We start from the raw sequence: 23393 nt of genomic DNA, 5'->3' as shown, positions 1-23393 counted from the left end.
GGAAAAACTTGGGATGGTATTATCTCATCTCCAAACAGATAATACAAGGACAGCACTGAATGTAGAACCACTTGCATGTTGGCAGCCTGATTTGAAATAAAAATATGCCTTACAAGTGCAGGTGCTGAAAAAAAGTATGTTATATTTACCTCTTGGATTACAACTGATCATTTCTCAAATTCTTCTGAGTGTCTAACAGAGCCTGTAATGTAATTCCACAATCCTGACTCTGAACTCTACAACCCTTCTAAAAATGGACAGCACTTGTAATTTTAGCAACAGAAGCCCAGTTTGATGCCACTGTCTTTCATCAAGAAAAAAACTTGACAGGAATAAGAGTGAAAACAGTATTAAAATCAAATCATTGTCTGATTCCTTAAGTTGTAATACACCACATGCTGCCCTCTAAAATGATACATTGTGTATTAGTGCAAATAAGTCCATTCCTGTATTATATAGAACTCAGCTACAAGCGAGTCTCTCACCGTAATTTCATTATTTCTACTATTACATTTATATTCTGCCTCTCCTCCAAGCTCAAGGAAGTGTAGCTGGTTCTTCCTACCCTATTTCAACTTCAACAACCACTGGAGGTATATTAGATTGGTTTTTACTGTATTCTGTTTTGAAAACTTTCAATAAAAAAAACAGTTGTTTTTTTAAATAACAACAACAACAACCCTGGAGGTAGATAAGACATAGAAAGTGAAGGGTTTCAGAGGGAAATCCAGGTCACATCAGTTCTGACATTCTAACTGCTATTCTATACAAGATCTTATTTTTCACCCAGCCCTCAAATGTTGTGCCTGTATGGGAACTAAGCCTTATATCCAAAGCAAGAATTATACTTCAAGACCAACAAGCTTGGACTAATTCTATAATCTTAAACAATATATGTTCACTGATTATTAATTTTAACCTCCCATTCTTCAGTGTGACTTTTTTTTACTACAGTATGAAACTCAGGGTACACAGGACCCTTGCTGTGTGTCAAGTCCACCAAGACGTATGATTTGTAGTATTTAAGAGCTGCACACTCCTCTTAAACTTTAAGAAAGGTGAACCACAAACCTGTAGTCTGAAACAAGCCCTTCAAATGCCATGAGAATTTTGCAAACTTGTATTGAAGCTGCTGCTACCTGCTTCTAAATGCATTAGCACAACTGAGAGAAGTATTTCAGCCATTATTCATCATTATTCAGTGTATCAGGGCCTTAGCCACGGTTATTATTTCATATATAAATGTTTTCCCTTGATTAGTTGAAAAGCCAGTAATTACACTTGTAAATACAAAAAATTTCTAATTTAATAAATGTGAGCATGAATATATTAAATCTAAACAGCCCTTATATACAGATTTACAGATCAAAGAGACAGTTCAAGTTACAAATCAGTTTTCATATACTAAAATATTTTGAAATTCAAAGCATCTCTCCCCACCCTTAATTATCAAGTGCAAATTTTAATGGACATGTAAGAACAACAATGGCTAGGATTTCCAGGCTGCTTTATAAAAAAGGCCTTTCATTAGCAATTTGAAAAGTGACATTTCACAGTTGTACTTACTTCCAACCTATTGGAAGATTTAATATATGAACTACAGTTGTCCCACTGCATTATCCACTTTGCTGCAGTTTGTTCACGTAAAACAACCTTCCCCAAAATAACAGCGATACAAATATAGCAAAGGAAATTCTGAAATAAGTTGCAAACTGTAAAATATATACCAAATATCCATATTTATTTCAGCTTCCAGCTGAATCCCAAGGACCGGATGTAGGTTATCTTCACACGGCATGAACATTTCTATCCTTCAATGAATGAAACGCTAGTGTGTACTGCTTAGTCCAGTCAATGATGTTGGGCTTGAACATTCCAAAGCATCTACACTGGAAGAAGTCTGCTAGGTTCTGAAGGCAGCCATAGCTAGGAAGGGGAAGAGAACAACACAATGAGAGTGGAAATATTTTCCCTTGTTTTGCTAATAAACAAAGTGTTTGAAACATTTATGATGGCAACAGGGAAATGTCCTGGAAGGAGAAGGGGACAGCTGAGCGGCACTCCTGTGAAGGGGCTGTTTGTGAGAACTAGTTTCTCAACATGCGGCTATAGTCATATATGCCCTATATAGAGATACTGGTTTGTATATACAGTATGGCACTTCCACACTGGCCTTTACATACTTCCAAGGTACTCAAAATGGACATAAGTAATGTATTTATACGCTAAAAGAAATCGATCAGATTTAGCGATATGTGACAAACTTTTACAACACAGAAACAACATTAAAACTAAACAGCATCCCCCATATTTCTGAAAAAGGTTTCTGACAAATTTTGGGACACATTGGTTGATTCTAATAAAGGCATTGGACTCTTGTGAATATCTATGAAAACAGATATTAGAAGAGCTATCAACTGTATCCAGAAAAGGAATGCAAGCTTGTGGTCTATTTCAGTCTGCAAGTCCTTGCCACGGATGAAGGGATCCAGCTCAAGACTGAGATCTCTCTTCTTCTTCTTTTGAGATCACTCGTAGCCGAGAAATATTGTCTTCCATGAACACGTCCATAAGTGACTGTGGAGGCCAATTCTGGATCCACACTTCCTTCCACAGTAGGGACATAGGTTTCCAAGCAGGAGTTGATCATGGTGAGGGTTTGCCAAACGTGCCTTCCTTTTAGCACGTTTCTCCCTTTGGTCCTGAGCTTGAGTGTCTTCAAAGTCCATGACACCTTTGGTAAAGGCTGTACATCCTTTAACATCCCAGTTTGAGGGGTGATGGTGGAGGGAATGAATAACATTCATTCCTTTGTTTCTCAAGGTCACTGCAGATGCTTCAAAGCAACATGGTTCTTATGCACCAAGGTTAGGTGGAGGTCCCCTCTATATCATGCGAGTGATGCAGACATGAAACAGAAACTCTCCCAGCAACTCTTCCCTAATCGTGTGGTCTCTAGAAGTTGAAGGCATATTGGCTTGGGATGATGGGGCCAAAAGTTACTTACTTATATGGAGTTTTCCTGAGTGAAACGGGATGCTTTGAACGCTTACTCTGCATCCAGAGGGCACTCCTCTCATGTGAGGTCAATCCAAGAAAGGTAATCTTGAAAGAAACAAAACAAAAAAACAGGAAATTGCCTATTACATGCAATTCAGGAAGAATACGGAAAGAAATGAAGTACCTTATTTTTCGCTCCACAAGACACACTTTTTCCCTCCTAAAAAGTAAGGGGAAATGTGTGTGCGTCTTATGGAGCGAATGCAGGCTGCGCAGCTATCCCAGAAGCCAGAACAGCAAGAGGGATTGCTGCTTTCACTGCGCAGCGATCCCTCTTGCTGTTCTGGCTTCTGGGATTCAGAATATTTTTTTCTTGTTTTCCTCCTCCAAAAACTAGGTGCCGTCTTATGGTCTGGTACGTCATATATAGCGAAAAATATGGTATTTTAATGAAGCCATAAAAAACAGGGCCCCTTTCAGTTATAAGCATATTAACAGTGGAAAAACTGTGAGAGCGGTACCACTAACAATTAATGCTGGGTTCACCATCCTAAACTATTGACAGAGGTCTCAATATCAAGCTGTTAGAACTGTGTGCTTGAATCACTTTCTGTGTAATGCTATTAATTATTCAGCAACTTCTTATTGGGCACAAGATACCAAGTCAAGAACAGTATCAATCTTAACTAAATTCTGTAAGCAGGCATTCTTACTTAAGATCATGTAATTTTTCCCCTGTGCAGTTTTAATAGCTCAACTAGAAACACATCTCCAATCATTGCCCCATATGCACAGTTCAAAAGAGTCAAAATCAGAAGAGAAGGGTAGATCTCAGACTCATGCCAGAAATAACTGTCAGTGGGAGGGAGGCTACAGAATCCCCTCCTCCTTAGGTTGAATGTGCTCATGATGTTCAGCACATTCCGCTTGATCACAGCTTAAAGAAAATGAGCTAAGATGACCAGTTTATGTATTTGTTGCTAATACACTTTTCCATGCTCGTTCCTTGGCTGAAAATGAGCGCACAAGTGGCTACTTATGCAGCCAAGCTGGCATCCTTGATTTGTAATGGCACAAAAATAAAGAAGAGGAAATGCTCCCAGGCAGCTATCTTCAAAGGTCATAAAGGGTTTAGCATGGAACAACGATGCACAGCTGAGCTGCCCGACAGTGTTCAGTTCAGCACTAGCCACTCCACTGGGCAGGATCAATTATTCATACCATATTTTTAGAAACTGGCAACGGGACTATTTTTCTCTCAAGTCCTTCCATCCGAACATAACATTCTCAACAAGCATTTGCTGCGCATGAACCTTAAACTAACAGCCCAACTTTAAAGGTATAGTTTACTTGCTGCAGTTTGCGATCCTGCAGCTAGAGCAAGATCCCAAATCTGGAAGTAGGGCAATTAAGAGCAAACCGGGCATGCTACACACCAGGGCAGGGGATGACTGAAAATGAGAGCAACTCTGTTGTACAATCACATTAAGTGGAGGACTTGTGCAATATTGGCTGCTGGTGTGCTGGGATTAGAGTTGGAACCAGTCACATCTCTGGCACTGGGACACCAGTTTGTCTCTTGTGCCAGTGCTGAAGCTATTATCCAATCCTCTGAGCTGCTGCATTTCCATAATAACTTATATTACTGGATCATCATTCTATCTATATCCAAACTTCAGAGGTGAGTGTGGATCTTTATGAAGCCAAAACACACAAGAAGGGTATCAGCAGGCCTGGAGGAACTCAAAGGCCTGGAAGAGTACAAAAAGTCTTTTTTTTTGGAAGAAATGGACAGGGAACGGAGCCCTCCAAAACAGCCCAATGAGAATTTCAGTAGCCACGGAATTGTTTTGGGAGGGAAACCAGAATGAAATATCATGAAGGAAGGTGTGGATGACTAACAGAACAAAAGCACTCTGCACTAACATTTTGTTGCAGATGTACTGATTCACAGATACACTCTTGATTGGCACCTACTGGTTTGAGATGTGGTTAGATATTAGTGTATTTTTGGTCTTTGTGGAAGCCGCCCAGAGTGGCTGGGGAAACCCAGCCAGATGGGCGGGGTACAAATAATATTATTATATATTATTATTATTAGATCTACACACAAAACTGAGGTTCAGTATTGAGATATTAATTATAGGGATGCAAGGGTAGGTTGCTGAAGAAATATTACAACTGAAAAACCTTTAGGACTAAACCTTAGATAAAATCAAACAGTACCTGATAGAGCTGAAGGATTAGCAACAACATAGCCCATGACGTGTGAAAAGATATTAGTGTGAAAATGTACAACACCCATGGAGAACAAGACACAATCTGCGTGAAGGAAGTCCATGCTCCATCTTCCCAGTATGTTGTTGTGCAGTGTTCTGACCAATCTAGGACAAGGAATTTTTATTTTCAGTTTTTAAAAAAGGTTGCTTGAGAACAGATGATGGTGAGCTACCCACAAGATCCAATCTGTACATTTACTACAAAGTATTGTTCACATATTTAACATCCCACAGGAATAGCTGAATGTAAAGATAAATAGGGAGTGCCGTTCTCTCAGTGCGGCCAGGGTCAAAGATCTATTTGTAGCAGAACTCTTTGAATTGAAAATTAAAGCTTTAGGGAGAGATATTGCTCAATGTGCGCAAGCTTCCCTAACAAAAGGTAACCTCCATTTGTTCCATTGCCATTTACATAATATTTTGTGTGTGTATGTCAGAAGCTATGCATTTTGCAAGTAGAATTGTTCACATGGTAATTTCTCCTGATCTCAACTTTACATATTCCAGATTAGGACTCCAGAGTGTTTTTAAAAAAACATTTGTAGCTGGAACATGAGACAGTGGAATTTTCTAAAGTGCTACTCAATACAGGGCTAGGTATCAATATGTAGCAGTTTGTGGCAAACTAATTAGTGAAATAAGTGTAGGGAATACATACACAGAATTGTTCCGTACAGTGCCCAGATATTCACCATTGTCAGGAAAGCGAGAAACAGGACAAAGTAAGAATGGTTGCCAACACCTAGATTAGAAAAGTTAGTAAGGATTTGTTTATACCACAGCCACAAGGCAATTCTTCCACACCGTATCCCCAGTCATCAAAAAATGCACCCAAGTAATTCATGGAAACAAAACTAGTTCAGGGAAATTAATAACTAAAGTTCTACATGTTTTCTGCTGTAAGAATTCAGGAGTTGGCCATTTGAGATCCCACCCAAATCATGGTAGTGTTAACAGAACAAAAATGTGCATGTTTACTCTGAAAAGCTCAGTAAGGCTGACTTTTATATGTATAGGATTTCAGCCCAAAACTACATAAAATGTATCTTAAGTACTTCAAGCCAAGCTTTTTAACAATACCCAAACTGTGCAATGTGCATATGAAACTACTCTTATATTCTAACTGGTTGCGGTTCCCTGTGCAGCTTGTCAACATCCCATCACATAGCACTCAACTACTAAAGTTTCTCTACACGATCTATTAAGGGCTCTGCTTTGAAGTCTCCAGAAACATTCTTGGCACTAACAACGGACTTCTAGTTCTTCTAAAATAAGCTCACCTATGCATCGTCCAATCCAAATGAAATGCTGGTCATATCTAGCTACGCATGAGTTGCAAGTGTGACAGTGCATGGATCTCAACGGTTTTTTCACCTTGGGAAGAATGCAGGGGAAAGTAATTAACTCATGATTTAGACAATATATTCATAGGTGTCCTGCTTAGCTTTAAATCTTCATCCTTGTTTACTTACAAAACCACACAAAACCCAACAATATGAGCCACCACTTTGGGTGGCCAAGATCATGGCTTGGTTGGATTCAGAGAAGCCTGTGTGCACATGCAAAGTGCTTCCACGTATGACTGGGAGGTGGGAAGGAAGGAAGTTCCCATTCATGTAACACAAAGGATACCATTCTGAAGATGCCCATTACCTTTGGGGAAAGGGTTCTAAATCTGAACGCAGGCCAAGGCCAACAAGTAGGCTGCAAGAGCTGTTTGTTGCCACTGATGGACCACTTTTGTTGGCACTCCTATCAGGTCTTATAACCCCTAATTCATGAGCTGTTAAGACAGCAGAGCAGCTTGCAGGATTGGGCTGCAAAAAAGATCAAGTGCTGTTGCTTGCAAATGTCTGGTGGGCACCTTTGATTTGATCCATCTGGGCTCTTATAACACTTAGGACTCCTGCCATAGGACTGGGCTCCTTGGTTTTAGTCTCAAGAGAAAGCAGGAAGGAATTGTGCAAGAAGGCCTCCACTAACACTTGGCCCTTGTGCTTAGATGCTTGCTGACCAGCTGAAGAATAGGAGGAGGAGCACCCATGCTTCTGGTGTCATTCTACAATAGCCATAAAGGCACACCTGTGCAGACACACTTTTCTCATCCCAGTATATAAAAAGCTGTGTGTGTAATTTCTTATATACCAAATTAAAGATATATCTGTGGAATTAAAAAAAATATCAATACTAGAACAAAGCATGACTTACAAGACACGATGTGCAAAAGGTTCTGAAATCCAAGGAGCCAGATTCTCCAAGATTAATAATATTCTGAAAGACAGATATTTTGCAATCATTTTATCTTTTTTTGTGAATCCTCATAATGGCATCATCATTGAGAGATCCTACATTCACCTTTATATACTTCTGTAACCCCACTTTGGGTGCTGGGAGTGGGATTTTCATTCCTTTCAAGGCAGCCATGACATCCCAATCTAAAGCAGTTTATCTCTGCCTGATTAGTATCAGAAGCTTCTCCACACCCCTTCCTGGATCCTTTAAGCTTTAAATGACCAGAGCCTTAAAAGTTTACATTATCTTAGTGCTGTGTGTGTGTAAACAAAAGAGTGGAAGGATGTTGTTGGCAAAGAAGTATGATGCTGGAGCAGTGTTTCTGAAACTGGGAGGTATCCCCTACATTATTATGGCCCAGGAGAGTCCTTTTACTTGTCCTTGTATATCTGACACAAGTTCCTATTTTCTTGAAGTGCTGACAGGTTTCCTTGCTATAGTCTCACAATTTCCCCAAGTTGCTATCACTGGTGGTGAATATTTACATTACGAGGAAAGTGCTAAGTAAAGGATCTCCAAAATGCATTGTTCTCAGGTGACAAATGTATAAAAAATACAATGTATTTTAGGAAATCATGGCATACATTTGATGTAAGGAAAAAATACCTTTTTATTCTCTTCTTCTGTAGTCTTAATGAATCCAGGATCAGTTCTGATAGTTTTGTATAAATAATAGAAAAGACCCACTATACCAAGAAAGAAGGGAAGCCGAGAAATCGTGCCTGAAAAATCTAAGCTCCAGTTAAGGAATATGTCTAAGAAGGTGCTGGATTAGATGAGCCTTTGTTATGAGCCAGGAAGGCTCTTTTTATGCTTCCCAAATTCATGTATTGCTGCATATTAAGCATCCCTTTCCAAGGACTCAGCTAGACTGGTAAAGAAAAAGCCATTTATATGCGTTGTATAAGCAATATAACATTGTGCCACCAGATGGCGATGTGGAGTCCCATTTTCCTCTACCTGTTTTCCGTTTAAATTTACAATGCTTTAAACTGAAACGCTTCTTTGATGTGCCTATATCCAGCCCAAGCTACGCTTCAAAGTTGAATGGATGCTTTAATGCCTGCAAAGCATGCTACAATAACAATATTTACAAAATTGTTGTAAATAAACCACAACATAAATAAATAAACCACTGAAGCAGCAGTAGCGCCACTACTATAAAGTATCTTTATTAGAAGCCAAGCAAATATATGCATGCATTTTAGCTGGAACATGCCCAAGCAGTTCACAGGAATTAATCCAGATAATTGTATTAATGAGATCTCATTAGAAACCATGCAAAAAGAAAATACCACTTGAGAGATGAAGTAATTAACATTGAAATGCTATCTAGTACTAGAACAGATTAAAGATGGCTTAAAACAGTAATTATTGTTGCTGCTGAATCTCTGTTATCCCTTTTCATAAAAAAACAAAGCCCCATGTGCAGAAGCTAAGCAAAATAGAGGGCTGAAAATACAATATATGAATATCAGAATCATGTCACTTGCACAATGCAGCCATGTGAATTAGCAATTCTATGCAAAATACAGCAGCTGCGAGCGAGAACATACTGTTGTACTAGGACAAACTTAAAGGCAAGGTGGAGACAGAGATGTTTGTTATGCTGCAACCTAGCTGTTGTCTACCAAAACATGGCTAATCTTTCGCACAGTATATCAACACATCGGGCTGCTTACACTATACTCTCACTGAGTGTTGGTAATGCTTTGCTAGTATTCACCCAAACCCAGTAGGAATAAATTACCTGTATTTTATCTACCCTACATATATGGGGAAAGGATGTTGTTGAAAAGGAGGTGATGCGGACTGTATTCAAGTTAAAGACAAGGGGAAACTACTGGATTCATTGGTGGTATCTGCTTTCCTTTCCTTTGACGGCATAGCAAGACATCAGTGTTGTCAGAGGCCAACAGCACTGACAGATGGGCGGTGGTACATGTTGCAGAAACATGACTCTTCCTTGATAAGAAAAAGCCCCCCAAGCTGTCAGTACATTGAAAACTGTATTTTATGTTTCCACCTCAACAAATGTCTTATAGCAGCTTCCTATAAAAATGTTAAAAAATTCTTAAGATTTCTAGAGAATGAAAGCATTTTAATATCTGAAAGAACAAGACCAGTGTTTCTTCTATGCAATAAAACACAAAGGATATCAGGCAGGAACAAGATGAAACAGGTCCAAGATATCCAGAAGACAGAACCAAGCAAGAATGCTAACGGGAAATATTGTAGTTTGCTGACTCCTACAAACTGCCTGAAAAGGAAATTTGAAAAATATTTCCATGAAGTATACAACATTTAAACATCCAAAATAACATCTGATTTCAAACATTAAAAATAATATTTAAAAATATTCAGCAAATTTATTTTTCAGGTTACTCAAACGACAGTTCTGAGTTTATATGTAACACAGAACTGCAGTTTGTTCTAAACTGAATTAGAAGCTTTCATTATTTCCCTCTTCCATGAAGACAGGGGATGAGGAGTCCCAAAGCTCATGCAGGCGTATCTACAAGATGGGAAACCACAGTTTCCTGTGATGTCTCAACTGAGCCTTCCTAAATCCCCCACCCCAAAACAAACAAAGAGAGAAAGAGAGAAAGACAGACAGACAGACAGACAGAGAGAGAGACTTAAAATACACTGTTTACACTGATGTAGATTTGAATAATGTTCCAAGGCTGTTTCACACAGTACTGTTTTTTCTATACAATAGAAACTTTCAAAATATATGTAATCACTTGTAAGCAGTGCTACAGACATGACATGTCTTGCGCATCCACCTGGTGCACACATTGTGGGAAGCTGCAGTCAATTACTGCTGCATGTAGCCAATCAATGACACATATTTCACTATGGAAGTAATTTCTATGTAAGAAAGCCATAATGTGTCCGGCAGAACTTTTTTCCTTTGGATTCTATTCAGTGCCATCTCTCCATCCAATACTCCAAGTGCCACAATTAATATTATTGAAAACTACCATCTTAATCATGAAAGAGGGCAATGCTTGCTGTGGCTCACAGTTTAGGAGGTGATCATCTTAACCAGGCCATGTATAATCGTGTGTTTTCCCTATAACTTAAAACGAGTTCTTTGTTGATCTTCCAGGAACACAAAGCATAATTCTTTGCAATGTAGAAATAACCACAAGGAAGCTAGGGGCACCTACCTTGCAATCAGGGACATGATAACAAATATGAAGACTAGCAAGCTTCCTTTCAACAGCCACGAATCTGAATTTAAGTCCGCTACATATCCTATAGCCCATATCAACGCCAACGATGACACTAGCAAGAGTAAGAACTACAATAAAATAAAATAGTATCAGTTTCATAATAACATGGTATGGAGGGAACAACATGTGAAAGTTGGAAAACAGATCAGAATAAGCTGATGCTGAAGAACAGGAAGGGGAGAGAAAAATCGTATCTCACAACTCAGAAACTTATCAGCTAGAAGGTAGAGCCTATCTGGCATCTCTCAGGTACACCCAGTGCTTCCCAGGGGGTACTCAGCACCAACACCTTTGTATGTTGTTGCAAGTGTGACACTTGCTGTAACAACTTCATGGTGAGTACCAGCACCTATTTTTCTAGGGAAAAAAGCACAGTGTACATCTCTTCACTTGACTTCTGCCTCTGTCAGTGGGGAGCAAGATCCCAGAAGTACAATTTCCCTCTTCCCCAGTCAGATAACAATCATTTAAAGTTTTTTTTTAAATCGTGCAAAATATTGAAGCTCAATAGATGCATTTTTTAAAAAAAACACCCCACAACTTTATGATTAGAGAACCATAGCCAAGTATTTGGCGGGTGTGTTTAAATAAGTACAGTGGTACCTTGGGTTAAGTACTTAATTCGTTCCGGCGGTCTGTTCTTAACCTGAAACTGTTCTTAACCTGAAGCACCACTTTAGCTAATGGGGCCTCCTGCTGCTGCCGCGCCACCGGAGCATGATTTCTCTTCTTACCCTGAAGCAAAGTTCTTAACCTGAAGCACTATTTCTGGGTTAGCGGAGTGTGTAACCTGAAGCTTATGTAACCCGAGATACCACTGTATGTGATTGTATGCCCACTACCTTGTTTGTCTCTTTGACCTTAATACTCACTTACGGTTGCAAGGTTCAGACCCTAAGAGGACTCTTGTGGCTGTCAAAGAACGGGAGACTTTGCCTTATTTGACTTTCCCCATGACAGAGCAACTGTGTTAGAGAAAGCGTATCAGGAGCAATTTTCTCTTCCTTTAACTTTAAAGGAAGCATCCAATGGTCTGAACCAACAACCCTGCATTCCTTGAGTCTGCTAATTGTCCCCTTTCTTTCTACCAACAATACACAGGATCTTACTTTCCCTAAACCCATCACGAGGTTTCTCTCCCAGCTACACTTTCTCCTTGCTTTCATCAACTTTTGCCTCCACCATTCATTCTTTGAGGTTGACTCAGCCAGCAAATTCTATCAAGTCCTGGTTCAATTCCAGCCTAAGCGGTAAGTGGGAATCTGCAAGCATTCGTAACTCAAATGGGTTTTCTTTAAAAGTGCACTGTGCATGCCAAGATATGTATCACTGTACAATACCTCATACTTTCCCAGAATCCTCAGAAACCTGGAATTTTTTCTGGCTCTCAGTTTTTCTTCTTCACAAAGCAGATGAACAAGTAAGCGATTTTTAGTTTGATGAGCAATGTCAAGCGGCCTCTCGCCCTTCAAATAAAAAGTTTTAAAGTTCTTTAAAAACCAAGTAAGAGGAAGAAGCTACACTACTCAATTTTTCCGAACAGAACAGCCATACAGGTGAATGTGGTGTTTTCCTCTACAAGTATTTCTTAAAGTAATAATAGTAATATTAACAGATGGTATCCAAAGGACCATATCCAACACAGCAGCTCCACTCACGCCAGGAACTTCCCTGCACGCCACTGAACTGCCTCTGCCTCTCCTTTCCACTCGTTTCCCACATGCCCTCAAAATAAGCTCCTAAGGGTTGGGGGACCCTCTGGAGCAGGAGGGGGGGTATGGGAGAAGAAATGGAAGTCCCACTCTGCCCATGGAATCCTGCTGGTGTAGTGTTGAACACAACCAGAGAGTTGTGCACAAGGGCTTGGGCATGATCCATGGAATTGACGTTTCCATGCCATATCGCAATATCATAACCTACTTTTGAAGGCACCAACAGATTCAAAAGTGGTTATCCACATGGCATGGTAGAGTGTGGCCGCTGTCCCAAGCAACACAAGCCCCAAGCCCTCTTGGTTGCACAGTCATGGAGTCCTTTGGATCTCACCCAACATTTCTTCTGCATTCCAAACACTACAAAGTACTTTACAATACACAATTGCAGTAATCTTTACAACCCTGTAATGCAAAGTTTTTATTATCCCCATACTGTAGATGGACACTTAAGCAGGAAGATAAAGCCATTTTGTGAGTTTAAGATAAACCAGGGACTTCCTGACTTACACTCCAAGCCACTATACTACAGCAAATAAATAAATAAATAAATATGATATTTGGAGGCACCAAAATATTTGGGGGCACCAATATGATTCTTTTTCTTTTATTTCTTGTGAGCTGCCCAGGTAACCGATGTTGTTGGATGGCTTATATACATATAGTTAGCAACAACGGTGCTAACCATGCTTATGTACAGGTGAGGCATCTAGATGCACATATAGAGAACTTCTGACCACCATGGGGAGTAATACTATCTGTGATTTCAGGAAACAGAACAGCATAACTCTTGTGGCTAGCATTGCTCTTTGCTTTGAAACAGAAATAAATATATTTTTGCTTTTGATGGAAAAAGACTGTAGCCCTGAAGCTGTGCTTTGAAAACTGTATTGTGATTTTAATAGCCAGGAGGCTCTTTATTGATGAAAACAAACTCATACCTTGATATTTCTGATGTCCAGACTCGACCCAGCTTCTAGCAACACATCTACAGCACTAACATTTCCTGATACAACAGCCCAGTGCAATGCAGTGTTTTTCTCTATGTTGTCTACAGCTTTGAGGGAAGGATTAAACTTTAACAGAAAACGAGTAGGTTCCGTCCTAGATGAAAATATATACAAGTCAGCGAAGAGAAAACACACATCACCCTGAAAATGTATATATTTTAATAATTTATTTTATTAGTAGTAACTCTGGTATGCTGTTACCTAGGAATAAATTCTAGAGGTGTACTCATGTGAACCTGTTACTGCAAACAGAAGAATGCGGTACATTTAAGATTTAAAAAGTCTTAATAAATTTGGCATAATCAATCTGTTCATCTTTAAAGTACCACAGGACTCTCTTTTGAGTCACTTTGGAATAAGGACATCTAAGCATCTGAAGTAAAATATTCAGGGCAGGACATAGAAGATTCATGACTGCAATCATTTTTCTGTGTTTTTGACAGAGGAAAGCTGGACAGGATGCATAGTGAATAGATATACATGTTTGCCTATTTAAAGAAGAATTTGTACATGGTAGAAAAAGTTATAAGCAGCTTACGAGAAATTACAGAAAGGAGAAGAGACAGAAATACGTAGGATTATGATATTATCTATCAAAAAGGTTTTGCCTGCAGTAGAGAAATAAGTGTTCAACATGGATGTATTGATTTCATGACAGTTACACTTATGGAAACTCATCATATTTTCCATTATAAGATAAACTCTGAACAATTGCTTTGGTAATGAATATGTCACTTGGTATTTCTTCATGAAATATTTGAGCTGTTTTGAAATAATACAGGTTAAATGCTGCAATCCTATGCATACTTATTCAGGAGAGGTCTCAGTGAAATCAGTGCAACTCACTTCAAAATAAACATTTTACGATTATACAGCACCTTAATTATAATCATTACTTACCCAATTACTTTGTGTGCTGACAGCATAAGAGGTGTTTGTCCATTATGATCAGTTGTATCTACACTCTAAAAATGAAAAGATATTACCATTTCAGGAAATGAAAGCCTAAGCCAGATGTACAAACAGAGCCATAAATTGACAATCCTGCATCAAATTAGATTAAGCTACTTATTTCATTGAACATTTACAGCTGAATAACATTTTTGTATGGCCCACAGGCCCTGTCTTTCTTACTCTGGTATATATGATATGTATCAATTGTTCTCATGAACTGGGAGTTCTAGAACTGGTACCACTAAAAAGCAGCACAGCACCCTCTGGGAACTTTATTTTCTATAAATACACACACCAAATCAGAGACATTAATAGGAAAAAGTGATATATCTGAATGGCTTACCTTCAACTGTCATTTTTTGTTAGACTATTAAGTATTACAGCATGAAGTATTAAATAATAAATTATATTAAATGAAAATAAGATGTGCTAGGCAGAAGCGGTTTAGTGCATCTAAAAAACCACTAATATTACTAGGAGGATTTTTCAGCCCTGCCCCAGGCTGGCAATTCTTTAAAACAAATTCATCAGTGGTTCAAGATCCTACTTCAGCAGCTGCATTTGTTATCAGTGATGAAAATGGGAAGAAACTGATATGTATGGGATCTGAGAAAAAAACATGCATTTTGATGCACTTTTTAAACCGACTAAGTATGATAGTATGAATTGGGCTGACAGATAAAGAAATCTTCAAATTGACATGTTAAGCACTGAAACAAAGGCTAAGAGGTTGAGAAGCAGTACCAGACTCCTCTGGTTATCATGATAGAATAACAGCAGTTTGTGCAGTTGGATCTCTAAACGAAACAGGAAAATTAAATAGACTCATCCAAAAGGCTGTTGCAAAAGGAAGTAAACATCTGTGGCAGGATGTAGTGATTTACTTTTATCTGTGCAGCTATGAAATGGGATTTCATAACAGTACCACTATTAGGATCCAAGTCATCAGTAAGGTTTCATCTCATAATAGCACCCACACAAAGGAAGTGCCCGGTGTGATATTATCATACTAAGAACATACCTGACCCTTTGATATGAGGTAAGCTATGACGGGCATGTGCTGAAAAAGCACAGCTAAATGCAAGCTGCTATATCCTTCACCATCAATTAGAGTTGGGTCTGCTCCACATTTTAACAACAGTATGACCATAGACAAATGCCCTTGTCTGGAAAGAGACAGAAGTGTTTAGTTTTAGAACACTACCTGATATAGAAAATATAATGCATAATTTCTTATGGAAAAGAGAAACACTGATATTGCCAACTGCTGGCTTTAAAACTGTAATTTGGAATTACAATTATTAGCACAAAAATTATTGATAGCAGTCACACTATTAGTCACTAGCAAATGGAAGAGAGATATTCCTATTGCTAAGTGACTGTGTGAGGTACATTAACTGATGAAGCACTGATCAGATTAGAATAAGAAATGAAGATGGAAAATTGGGCTGGATTCACCTAACCAGCCCCATCAGCAGGAGTCCTGCAAAAGGATTTCCACTTGTACAATGTGACTTTTTCACCCTGTCCTGTGCCCCCCGGAAACTGGCTTAGAGGCGTCAGGAGAGCCCCCAGAACAACATGCCCCTGGGGTAGGAGAGCAGGAATGGTTTCATCTGGCAAGCACTGCAGTTCCCACATAGAATGGTTGTGCTATGTTGAATTCTACCCACAGACTTTATTTATGTATGGAATTTTTGAATGGACATATTAGAAATAATTTGGTTTCAAATGAGAATGTCAATTCTGTGAGCTTGGCCATCTTCCTTTTTTCTAGGTGTATATATATTGAGGAGCCAGATTGGTGTAGAAGTGTTTGACTAGTACATAGTAAACCAGGTGCAAATTCACATTTATTCATGTAGCTTACCTTGGGCCAGTCACCAGCTCACAGCCTAACCTAATAGGGCCCAATCGCACTGGCTGCCAATTAGTTTCCGGGCCCTATGCAAAGTGCTGTTTTTGACTTATAAAACCTTAAATGGCTCGGGACCACAATACCTCAATGGCTGCCTCTCCCCATATGAACCAACCTGGAGATTCGGAGGGTGCCAACATGAGAACGGACCTTTTCTGAGGTGGCTCCTTGTTTGTGGAATACTCTTCCCAGGAAGGCTTCCCTGGCGCCTTCATTACATATCTTTAGGTGTCAGGTGAAAATGTTTCTCTTCAATCAGACCTTTGGTGATTAACCTTCTATGGTCTTTTAATATATATTTTTTGGAGGGGGCTATTGGTGTTTTTCTTCTAAAAGATTTTGTGTTCTCATTGTGTATTTTTATGTTGTGAACCGCCCTGTGATCTTCAGATGAAGACTGGCATTAAAAATAAATAAATAATGCAATAAATAAATATTGTGCTCATTTAGAAAACTGTATTAAAATCCTGAAATTGAATGAACCATTAAACCTGGGCAACAACTTTGCCTTTTGTCTGTGTTTCTTAATTTTTATGGTCAGCTGACTTTTTGCCAACAACTGAGGTGAAAGAAAAGAATGAGATGAGAGAGAAACAAATTAGTAGTTATATAAAATTAGTAGTTATGTATGGGTCAGGGGAGATAACAAGACAGTGAAAACTACACCTTTCTAGCAACATAATTTTCACAAAAGCAAAACTATCTTTCCCTCTTGTATCACATGTAACATGCATACACTCAAGAAGTCTAAAGCATGATTCGCTCTTCATTAATTCCATACCTAACAGCCCAGTGAAGTGGAGTGGAATTTAAATCACCTCCTAGTTGATCCACCACTGCACCTTTGGAAATAAAGAACCTGTGGTAACAAACAAACAAAACGACAATGCATAAATAAAACGGAATGCTTGTTCTAAAAGTGGATCGTTCACTCAACATCTTCCAACAGTAGATTTTAGAAATAAATTTATTAATAAATTTAGCAATACAGTCTTATAAAAAACAGAAATTTAAACACTGTCAAAATGATGACTTTTTCTTCAGTCACACAAAATGCATTTTGAAAAATAACCATTCAGTGGTTATCATGGCAGTTTTAATAGCTAGAAGTATACCACTTCGGGTGTGAGAAGGAACAAGTTCTTGCAAATATTTTAATACACATCTGAGATACTAACATAAATGGCACTCTCTGCTGTTGTTGGGGAACAACAGCAGAGAGCGCTATTGCCCTTAAGACCTGCTTGTGGGCTTCCCATAGGCACCTGGCTGGACATTCTGGGAAACAGGAGGCTTGACTAGATTAAGCCAGTGGTCTCCTTAAACTTGGAAGGAGTGACAAAATCCTTTCCTGGCCTTAATTGCAAGGTTGTTCTCCCAAATGAACCGGCACAAACACTAAGTTGCTATCAGAGTCCCTGTTCCATATACTTTGACCCTCAAAGATGCAGCAGACAGGGAAAAGGGTCGGGAGATTTCCTGTAATGGCAGTAAGAGTCAGAAATAGCCTCCCAAGAAAGGTCAGCATGGGCTCATCTTTAGATAGGCATTTTTATTACAATAGGCCTTTGGGTCCTTTTGTCAATGTATTTTGAGCGTTTGGTTCTTAATCTGCTTTGGTTGGTTGTTATTAGTGTTAGTTTATGCCTAGTTTTCCATTATTATATGACACAGCAAAGTACAAACGTATAAAAACAAAAACATATGCTTGTAAAAAGACACGTGGCTAATTGACAAATATCATGGTATTGTTTGGCATTCTGTGTACTCAAAGGCGGCATCTGGAAGAAGAAACACCAGTCAGGCAGGCTAAAAGATTTTGCACTGCTTTTACTGGTTAGCTGATCTTAAAATATAATAGTATGTTGTCTTTGCCCTGACTGAACTGGGACTGCTCTGAATGTTCAAAATGAGGCTAACTGATAACCTCCATCACAAAGCATTTCGCAAAAAGTTTTGAAAATTTTAATGAGCCATATTTTCTATGAAGCAGTTTAGTGGAAGACAGAACACATAGGCTTGATCCAAGAATAATCAGTGGAAGAAAAATAACAGAATAATGCACTAGCCCTTACACAAGAGTTTACAGGTGGCTTTCTGCAGTGCAGTGTCAAACTCTGTCAGGGGTTGTGTTAACGTATAAGAAATAGTGTCTTGATTATGAAAGTTTCTCCTAGCAGTCAGATTCTTGCCTTGTGCAGAATATCAACTTAAATATCTGACTCATGCAAATGGCTATTTGGATTCCACCCACAATTCAAAGCAAGGCAAATAACAAAACTGCAGTTACTCAAAACTAACATTTTTTATATTATCTGTAACCATCAATTATATTTGATCTTAAGACTCAGAAGCCTCACAAAGGTCACACTAACAAATGTGAATAGTAATAAAATGAAGTTTCACAGGCATAACTAATGCACAATATGGACAGGTATTTCTAAAACTAAGCAACATATTTTATTTATTTAAGGTGTTTGTAGGCCACTTAATCATTAGAATTTATTAGCATTCTAATATAATATTCAATTAGATAATTTAACAAATTACAAAGAAAAAAACCAAACAATTTTTTTAGCTGTTTCATTTATACACAGTCCAAAGTCCTTACACATGCAATCACTGACAAAACTTACTTTACAAGATCAAGCCGATTATTGATTGCTGCCCAGTGAAGAAGAGTAACATTTTCTTTGTCTGGCTGTCTTACATCATACCCTGCTTCTACCAATTCCTGACACCGATCCAACAGGCCATATCTGAAATCAGAGTAAGATAAATTTGAATGGCAAAGAGTTATAGCTTTACTCTAAGTCAACATTGTGTCTAAATCTGACAGTAAGAGTGGACAATACAATATATTACACGCACCAACACAGAGTCTCTGGAATGCAACTTTTATTCCAGGAAAGCATAAAAAACACAATCTAGCAGGGGAGGGGAAGACTTTCCTATGAGAAACAAATCATTTTTGGGCAACAGGGAGAGAAATAGCTAGGCTAACACACACACACACACACACACACACACACACACTACATATTTAAATGCTGGTTACTAGTACCTTGCTCACTTATACAACATACTGTAGCTGAAATTCAATGCATTACTTTATAACACGTGAATTATTCAAGAAACTTACTGAGTTGCTTTCACAATATCAAAATTACTGTAGTCCTCTGCAAAAGGAAGCACATCTTGTTCTTTTGGTAGATCTTTTTCTTCATACATGTTAGACCAGCTATGTCCATGATGGCCAAGGGGACCGTGGCTATGATTTTTACACTGTTAATGAACAATTAACATATTTCATAAGAAATATTTTACCCGAAAACATTGAATTCTTAAGAGAGGCTGTTGCTTACTTGCAATTTACAATATGTATTCCTGTTATAAACCATCTGCCATATACAAAAAAAAAACAAAAAAAGTAATGGAAGCATTTAATCCAAGCCTCTGAGTAATTTGCATTCCTACCCATGTGTGAACGTGATGGGAATTAGGGCAAAAATAAATAAACAACAATGAGGGAGCACATAATCCCACATCCCAGTTCATGGTCAAACCTATCAACTTATGCATCTACAGTGGTACCTTGTGTTAAGTACTTACCGTATTTTTTGCACCATAACACTCACTTTTTTCCTCCTAGAAAGTAAGGGGAAATGTCTGTGCGTGTTATGGAGCGAATGCCTGCGGGTGGCGGGGGGGATCTGCTGCAGTCGTGAGCAGAGGATCCATGGTTCCCCTTCCTTCCCTCCTCTGTGGTTACAAAGCATGGATCCACATGGATCCTCAGTATTTCGTTTAGAATATTTTTTTCTTGTTTTCCTCCTCTAAAAACTATGTGCGTGTTATGGTCTGGTGCGTGTTATAGAGCGAAAAATACGGTAATTCGTTCCGGAGGTCTGTTCTTAACCTGAAACTGTTCTTAACCTGAAGCACCACTTTAGCTTATGGGGCCTCCCGGTGCCGCTGCACTGCCAGAGCACGATTTCTGTTCTCATTCTGAAGCAAAGTTCTTAACCTGAGGTAATATTTCTGGGTTAGTGAAGTCTGTAACCTTAAGCATATGTAACCTGAAGCGTATGTAACCCGAGCTACCACTGTATACAAAAGTACACACGAACCTGTGTCTTATCCTATTATCCTGTGTCTCTTCCTATTACACAGAGCTAAGCAGAGCTTGTCTTATATGGAATGAAGGTGGCCACTAGTGAATCAGGCAGAAAGCAGTGCAGGCTTAAAATGTGTGTGGGGGGGGAGCTTGAATGCAAATGACTGAGGTTTGAACTAACACAAGGAGTGAGAGACAACTGGACTAAGGAACTGAAAAGGGTCTAAGGAAATGAAATAGGAATTGGTTGGTTGGCATCCCTTCTGTCTTGGATGAATGAAACACTATTAATGAGTGTCCCAAGGAAGGAAGACAACAGAGAAACAAGTTCAGTCACACGTGTACAGTCACAGCTGAGAACAGTTTCTGACAGCAATTAAAAAAGGGGCAGGGTGACCAAAGGTAGGCAAGCCTTTGCAGAGAGCCTCTGAGCCAAAGGCTGATTTCACCTTCTTGGTATTTTTTAAAAGCTTCCTTTTGGATTAGCACTGGCTTCTGCTTCCTAATTAAGCTGAAGAAACAAATATGACTGAAAACCAAGATGGGGAAATCTCTGCACTATTAATGAAGGAATGTATCACAATCAGTTTCAGATGATATTTTGAATGTTAACTTCATACTATAATGACAGATTCATAGAATGTGAATATTAATCAATACATATAAATATTAGTACTTTCACTACAATATATTTAGGAATGTTATATGTATATGTACACACACACTTAAAAGTCTTCTTTTAAAAGTAATAGGAAAGTCACTGGAAGGCGTAGGCTCTAAAATAAAGGGTGAGCTCATTGATGACAGAGATGGATGGATGAGCCATTTAATGACAGGAAGTAAAAGCAAGGATTACAATACAATTTCCCTCCAGAAACTTGCAGGTGACAAAGAGTCTCTGGCCAATCAGAATTCAGATCAGAAAAGATGGAGATGTTTCCCAAGGAATGTACATTGACATCAGTGTAAGATGCTTGCTGGAGGGAACTTTCCCAAAATTAGTCAACGCATAAAGACATCCAAGCAATCTAGAGCATTGCCATACAGGTTCCTAGAACAACATAGATACACCAAGGAGAATAGCAGCATTTGCGAAAGCTTCCTCCCTGAAGTTGCTAAGCGAGCACCCTGCAAGGGGTGTAGGATGTCAGGGTAGCTGCTAATCGGTGCAGCTTCACTCATGCACCTTTTCCACTTATGAGCTTTTCTACTGAGTAGGGCTGGTGTGTCTCAGCAGAGCACCTCTCCCCATATCAATAAGAATCTTTGATCAGGATCATTTAACAACAGATCATCATCTTCCTTTATACGGCATCTCACATTCATTTCTGGTTATATGCCTCATCCAAGTTCTCTCCATCGTTCTCTGTTGTCTGAATCTTGCATCCACGTAAGCCCTGCTCCTAGTTTTGTATTGTCCACACACAGATCAGTTAAGCTGAACACTCTTTATTTGAGGATGGGGGGAAATGTCTGTAAATGCAACACCTTTCGTGGAGGAGGGTGATTTCAGCTCGTTACCAAAAGGAGGCTTGAGTCAGGTCCGCCCATAGTTGAGTGGAGGAGAGTGAGGAAACTGGGATCCTCTTCCCATCAGCCCAATACCAGCCAAGATCCCTTCAGCCCCCCCATAAAACACTTGAGGGGCTGCCCCCCCAAAGTTGATGGGCATTGCCATTCAAGTAGTGCCACATATTGTGATCGATCATGGGGGCGGGGCTTACCTGCACTCCCATATTCTAGTCTAGATGATACCTGCAGTTTCACACACTGTGAAAGGATAGCAGCCGCGGGCTCTCCTATACCGGTTGCTGCCTCGGCCCCCAACCAACCTCGCCATGGGATCAGATGGAGGATCCTCCATGCCTTCCCCTTGGGGTTTTGCTTCTGATCGTTGGGCGGTGGGAAGGAGCAGGATCCGCCCCCTCGGGAAACAATTCCCCACGCCCCGTGCTTTCCTTTTTTCTTTTTTGGAAGGGCACAAGGCGGCGGCGGGGGGAGTAGGGCCAAGGGACGCCATCTCCTCCTCCTCCTCGCTTTCTTCCGGCCTTACTGCTCCGCTTCTAGGCCTCTCCCTCCCTGGCCCTCGCTTAGCAACCTCTCCAGCCTCTCCCCCCCGCTAGCGGCCTCCATTTCTGCCCGCCCCCTCTTTCGCGACCCCGGTGCTCACCTCACGCCCTCCGCAGCCTCCGCCGCCGCCCTCCATGCCAGGCCGCCAAGACCAGGCCCAGCCCCGCTCGCCTGACTAGAGCCGCTTCTTGGCGCCGCTTCCTGGTTACCGACGCGCACCTTCCCCGCCGCTCTGGCCCAGGAGGAGGAGCTGCTGCTGCTGCAGGAGACGGCCCCTGGCGGCGGGGAGGCAGCCTGCAAGGCTCCCGTGGGGGAAAAGCGCCTCTGCCTCCGCACGCGAGTTAAAGCCGCCACGTTGCGCTCCTATACTCGCGGTTACCTGAGAGGAGGCCCCATGGTACACGGGTCTTCATCCTGTGCATACGGTTGTGTTGTGTGAGTAAGGGGGCCAGGGGTGGGTCGGGGTGTACATATAGACACGGAGGACAGAGCTCATGCAGTGACATGTCCTCTTATTCCTGTTCTCATTTGCTCAAAGGCTGCAACGCTGCACGGCGTCTTTGGGAGGAGAAAGCCCCCTGGAGCAGCCTGAAAATAACAATATATTACTTATACCCCGCTCATCCGGCTGTGTTTCCCCAGCCTGAGTCTGTCTGTTAGCCGAGAAGCAAGAGCTTATCGTGGGGCAGCTCTTACTCCCTGAGTAAAACAAGGCAACTAGTTGGACTGAAAGTTCCACTGAAAGCAATGGGGGGGGGCTTCCGTTTTGACTAATTTGTTCCTTTTCATTTCGGCTGTA

The 23393-nt window shown here is 40.1% G+C and overlaps 1 protein-coding gene across 3 annotated transcripts; it reads right to left on the bottom strand.

Moving 5' to 3' along the window:
• Positions 1 to 1288: 1288 nt before the first annotated feature.
• ZDHHC13 (zDHHC palmitoyltransferase 13) lies at positions 1289 to 23123 on the bottom strand. Of its 3 annotated transcripts, none has more exons than XM_083464227.1 (17): positions 22695 to 23123; positions 19550 to 19692; positions 19044 to 19166; positions 17189 to 17266; positions 15511 to 15655; positions 14436 to 14500; positions 13467 to 13629; positions 12154 to 12279; positions 10748 to 10881; positions 9722 to 9831; positions 8178 to 8293; positions 7488 to 7550; positions 6560 to 6653; positions 5938 to 6021; positions 5227 to 5384; positions 3008 to 3105; positions 1289 to 1926 (listed from the first exon to the last, which is right to left on the bottom strand). In XM_083464227.1, the coding sequence occupies exons 1-17, from the start codon at positions 22728 to 22730 to the stop codon at positions 1788 to 1790; spliced, it is 1875 nt and encodes a 624-aa protein (XP_083320353.1). In that variant the 5' UTR covers positions 22731 to 23123; the 3' UTR covers positions 1289 to 1787. The 3 variants fall into 3 exon arrangements, with proteins under 3 accessions (XP_083320353.1, XP_083320355.1, XP_083320354.1); XM_083464229.1 differs by lacking the exon at positions 22695 to 23123 and adding an exon at positions 20297 to 22660 and having other exon boundaries at positions 19550 to 20014; XM_083464228.1 differs by lacking the exon at positions 22695 to 23123 and adding an exon at positions 22280 to 22384.
• Positions 23124 to 23393: the final 270 nt, after the last annotated feature.

This window comes from Podarcis liolepis (genome assembly GCF_965112155.1).
Source record: "Podarcis liolepis genome assembly, chromosome: 1".
Lineage (NCBI taxonomy): Eukaryota > Metazoa > Chordata > Lepidosauria > Squamata > Lacertidae > Podarcis > Podarcis liolepis.
Note: the sequence above shows the minus strand (reverse complement) of the source record. Positions and strands in the feature narration are given on the sequence as shown.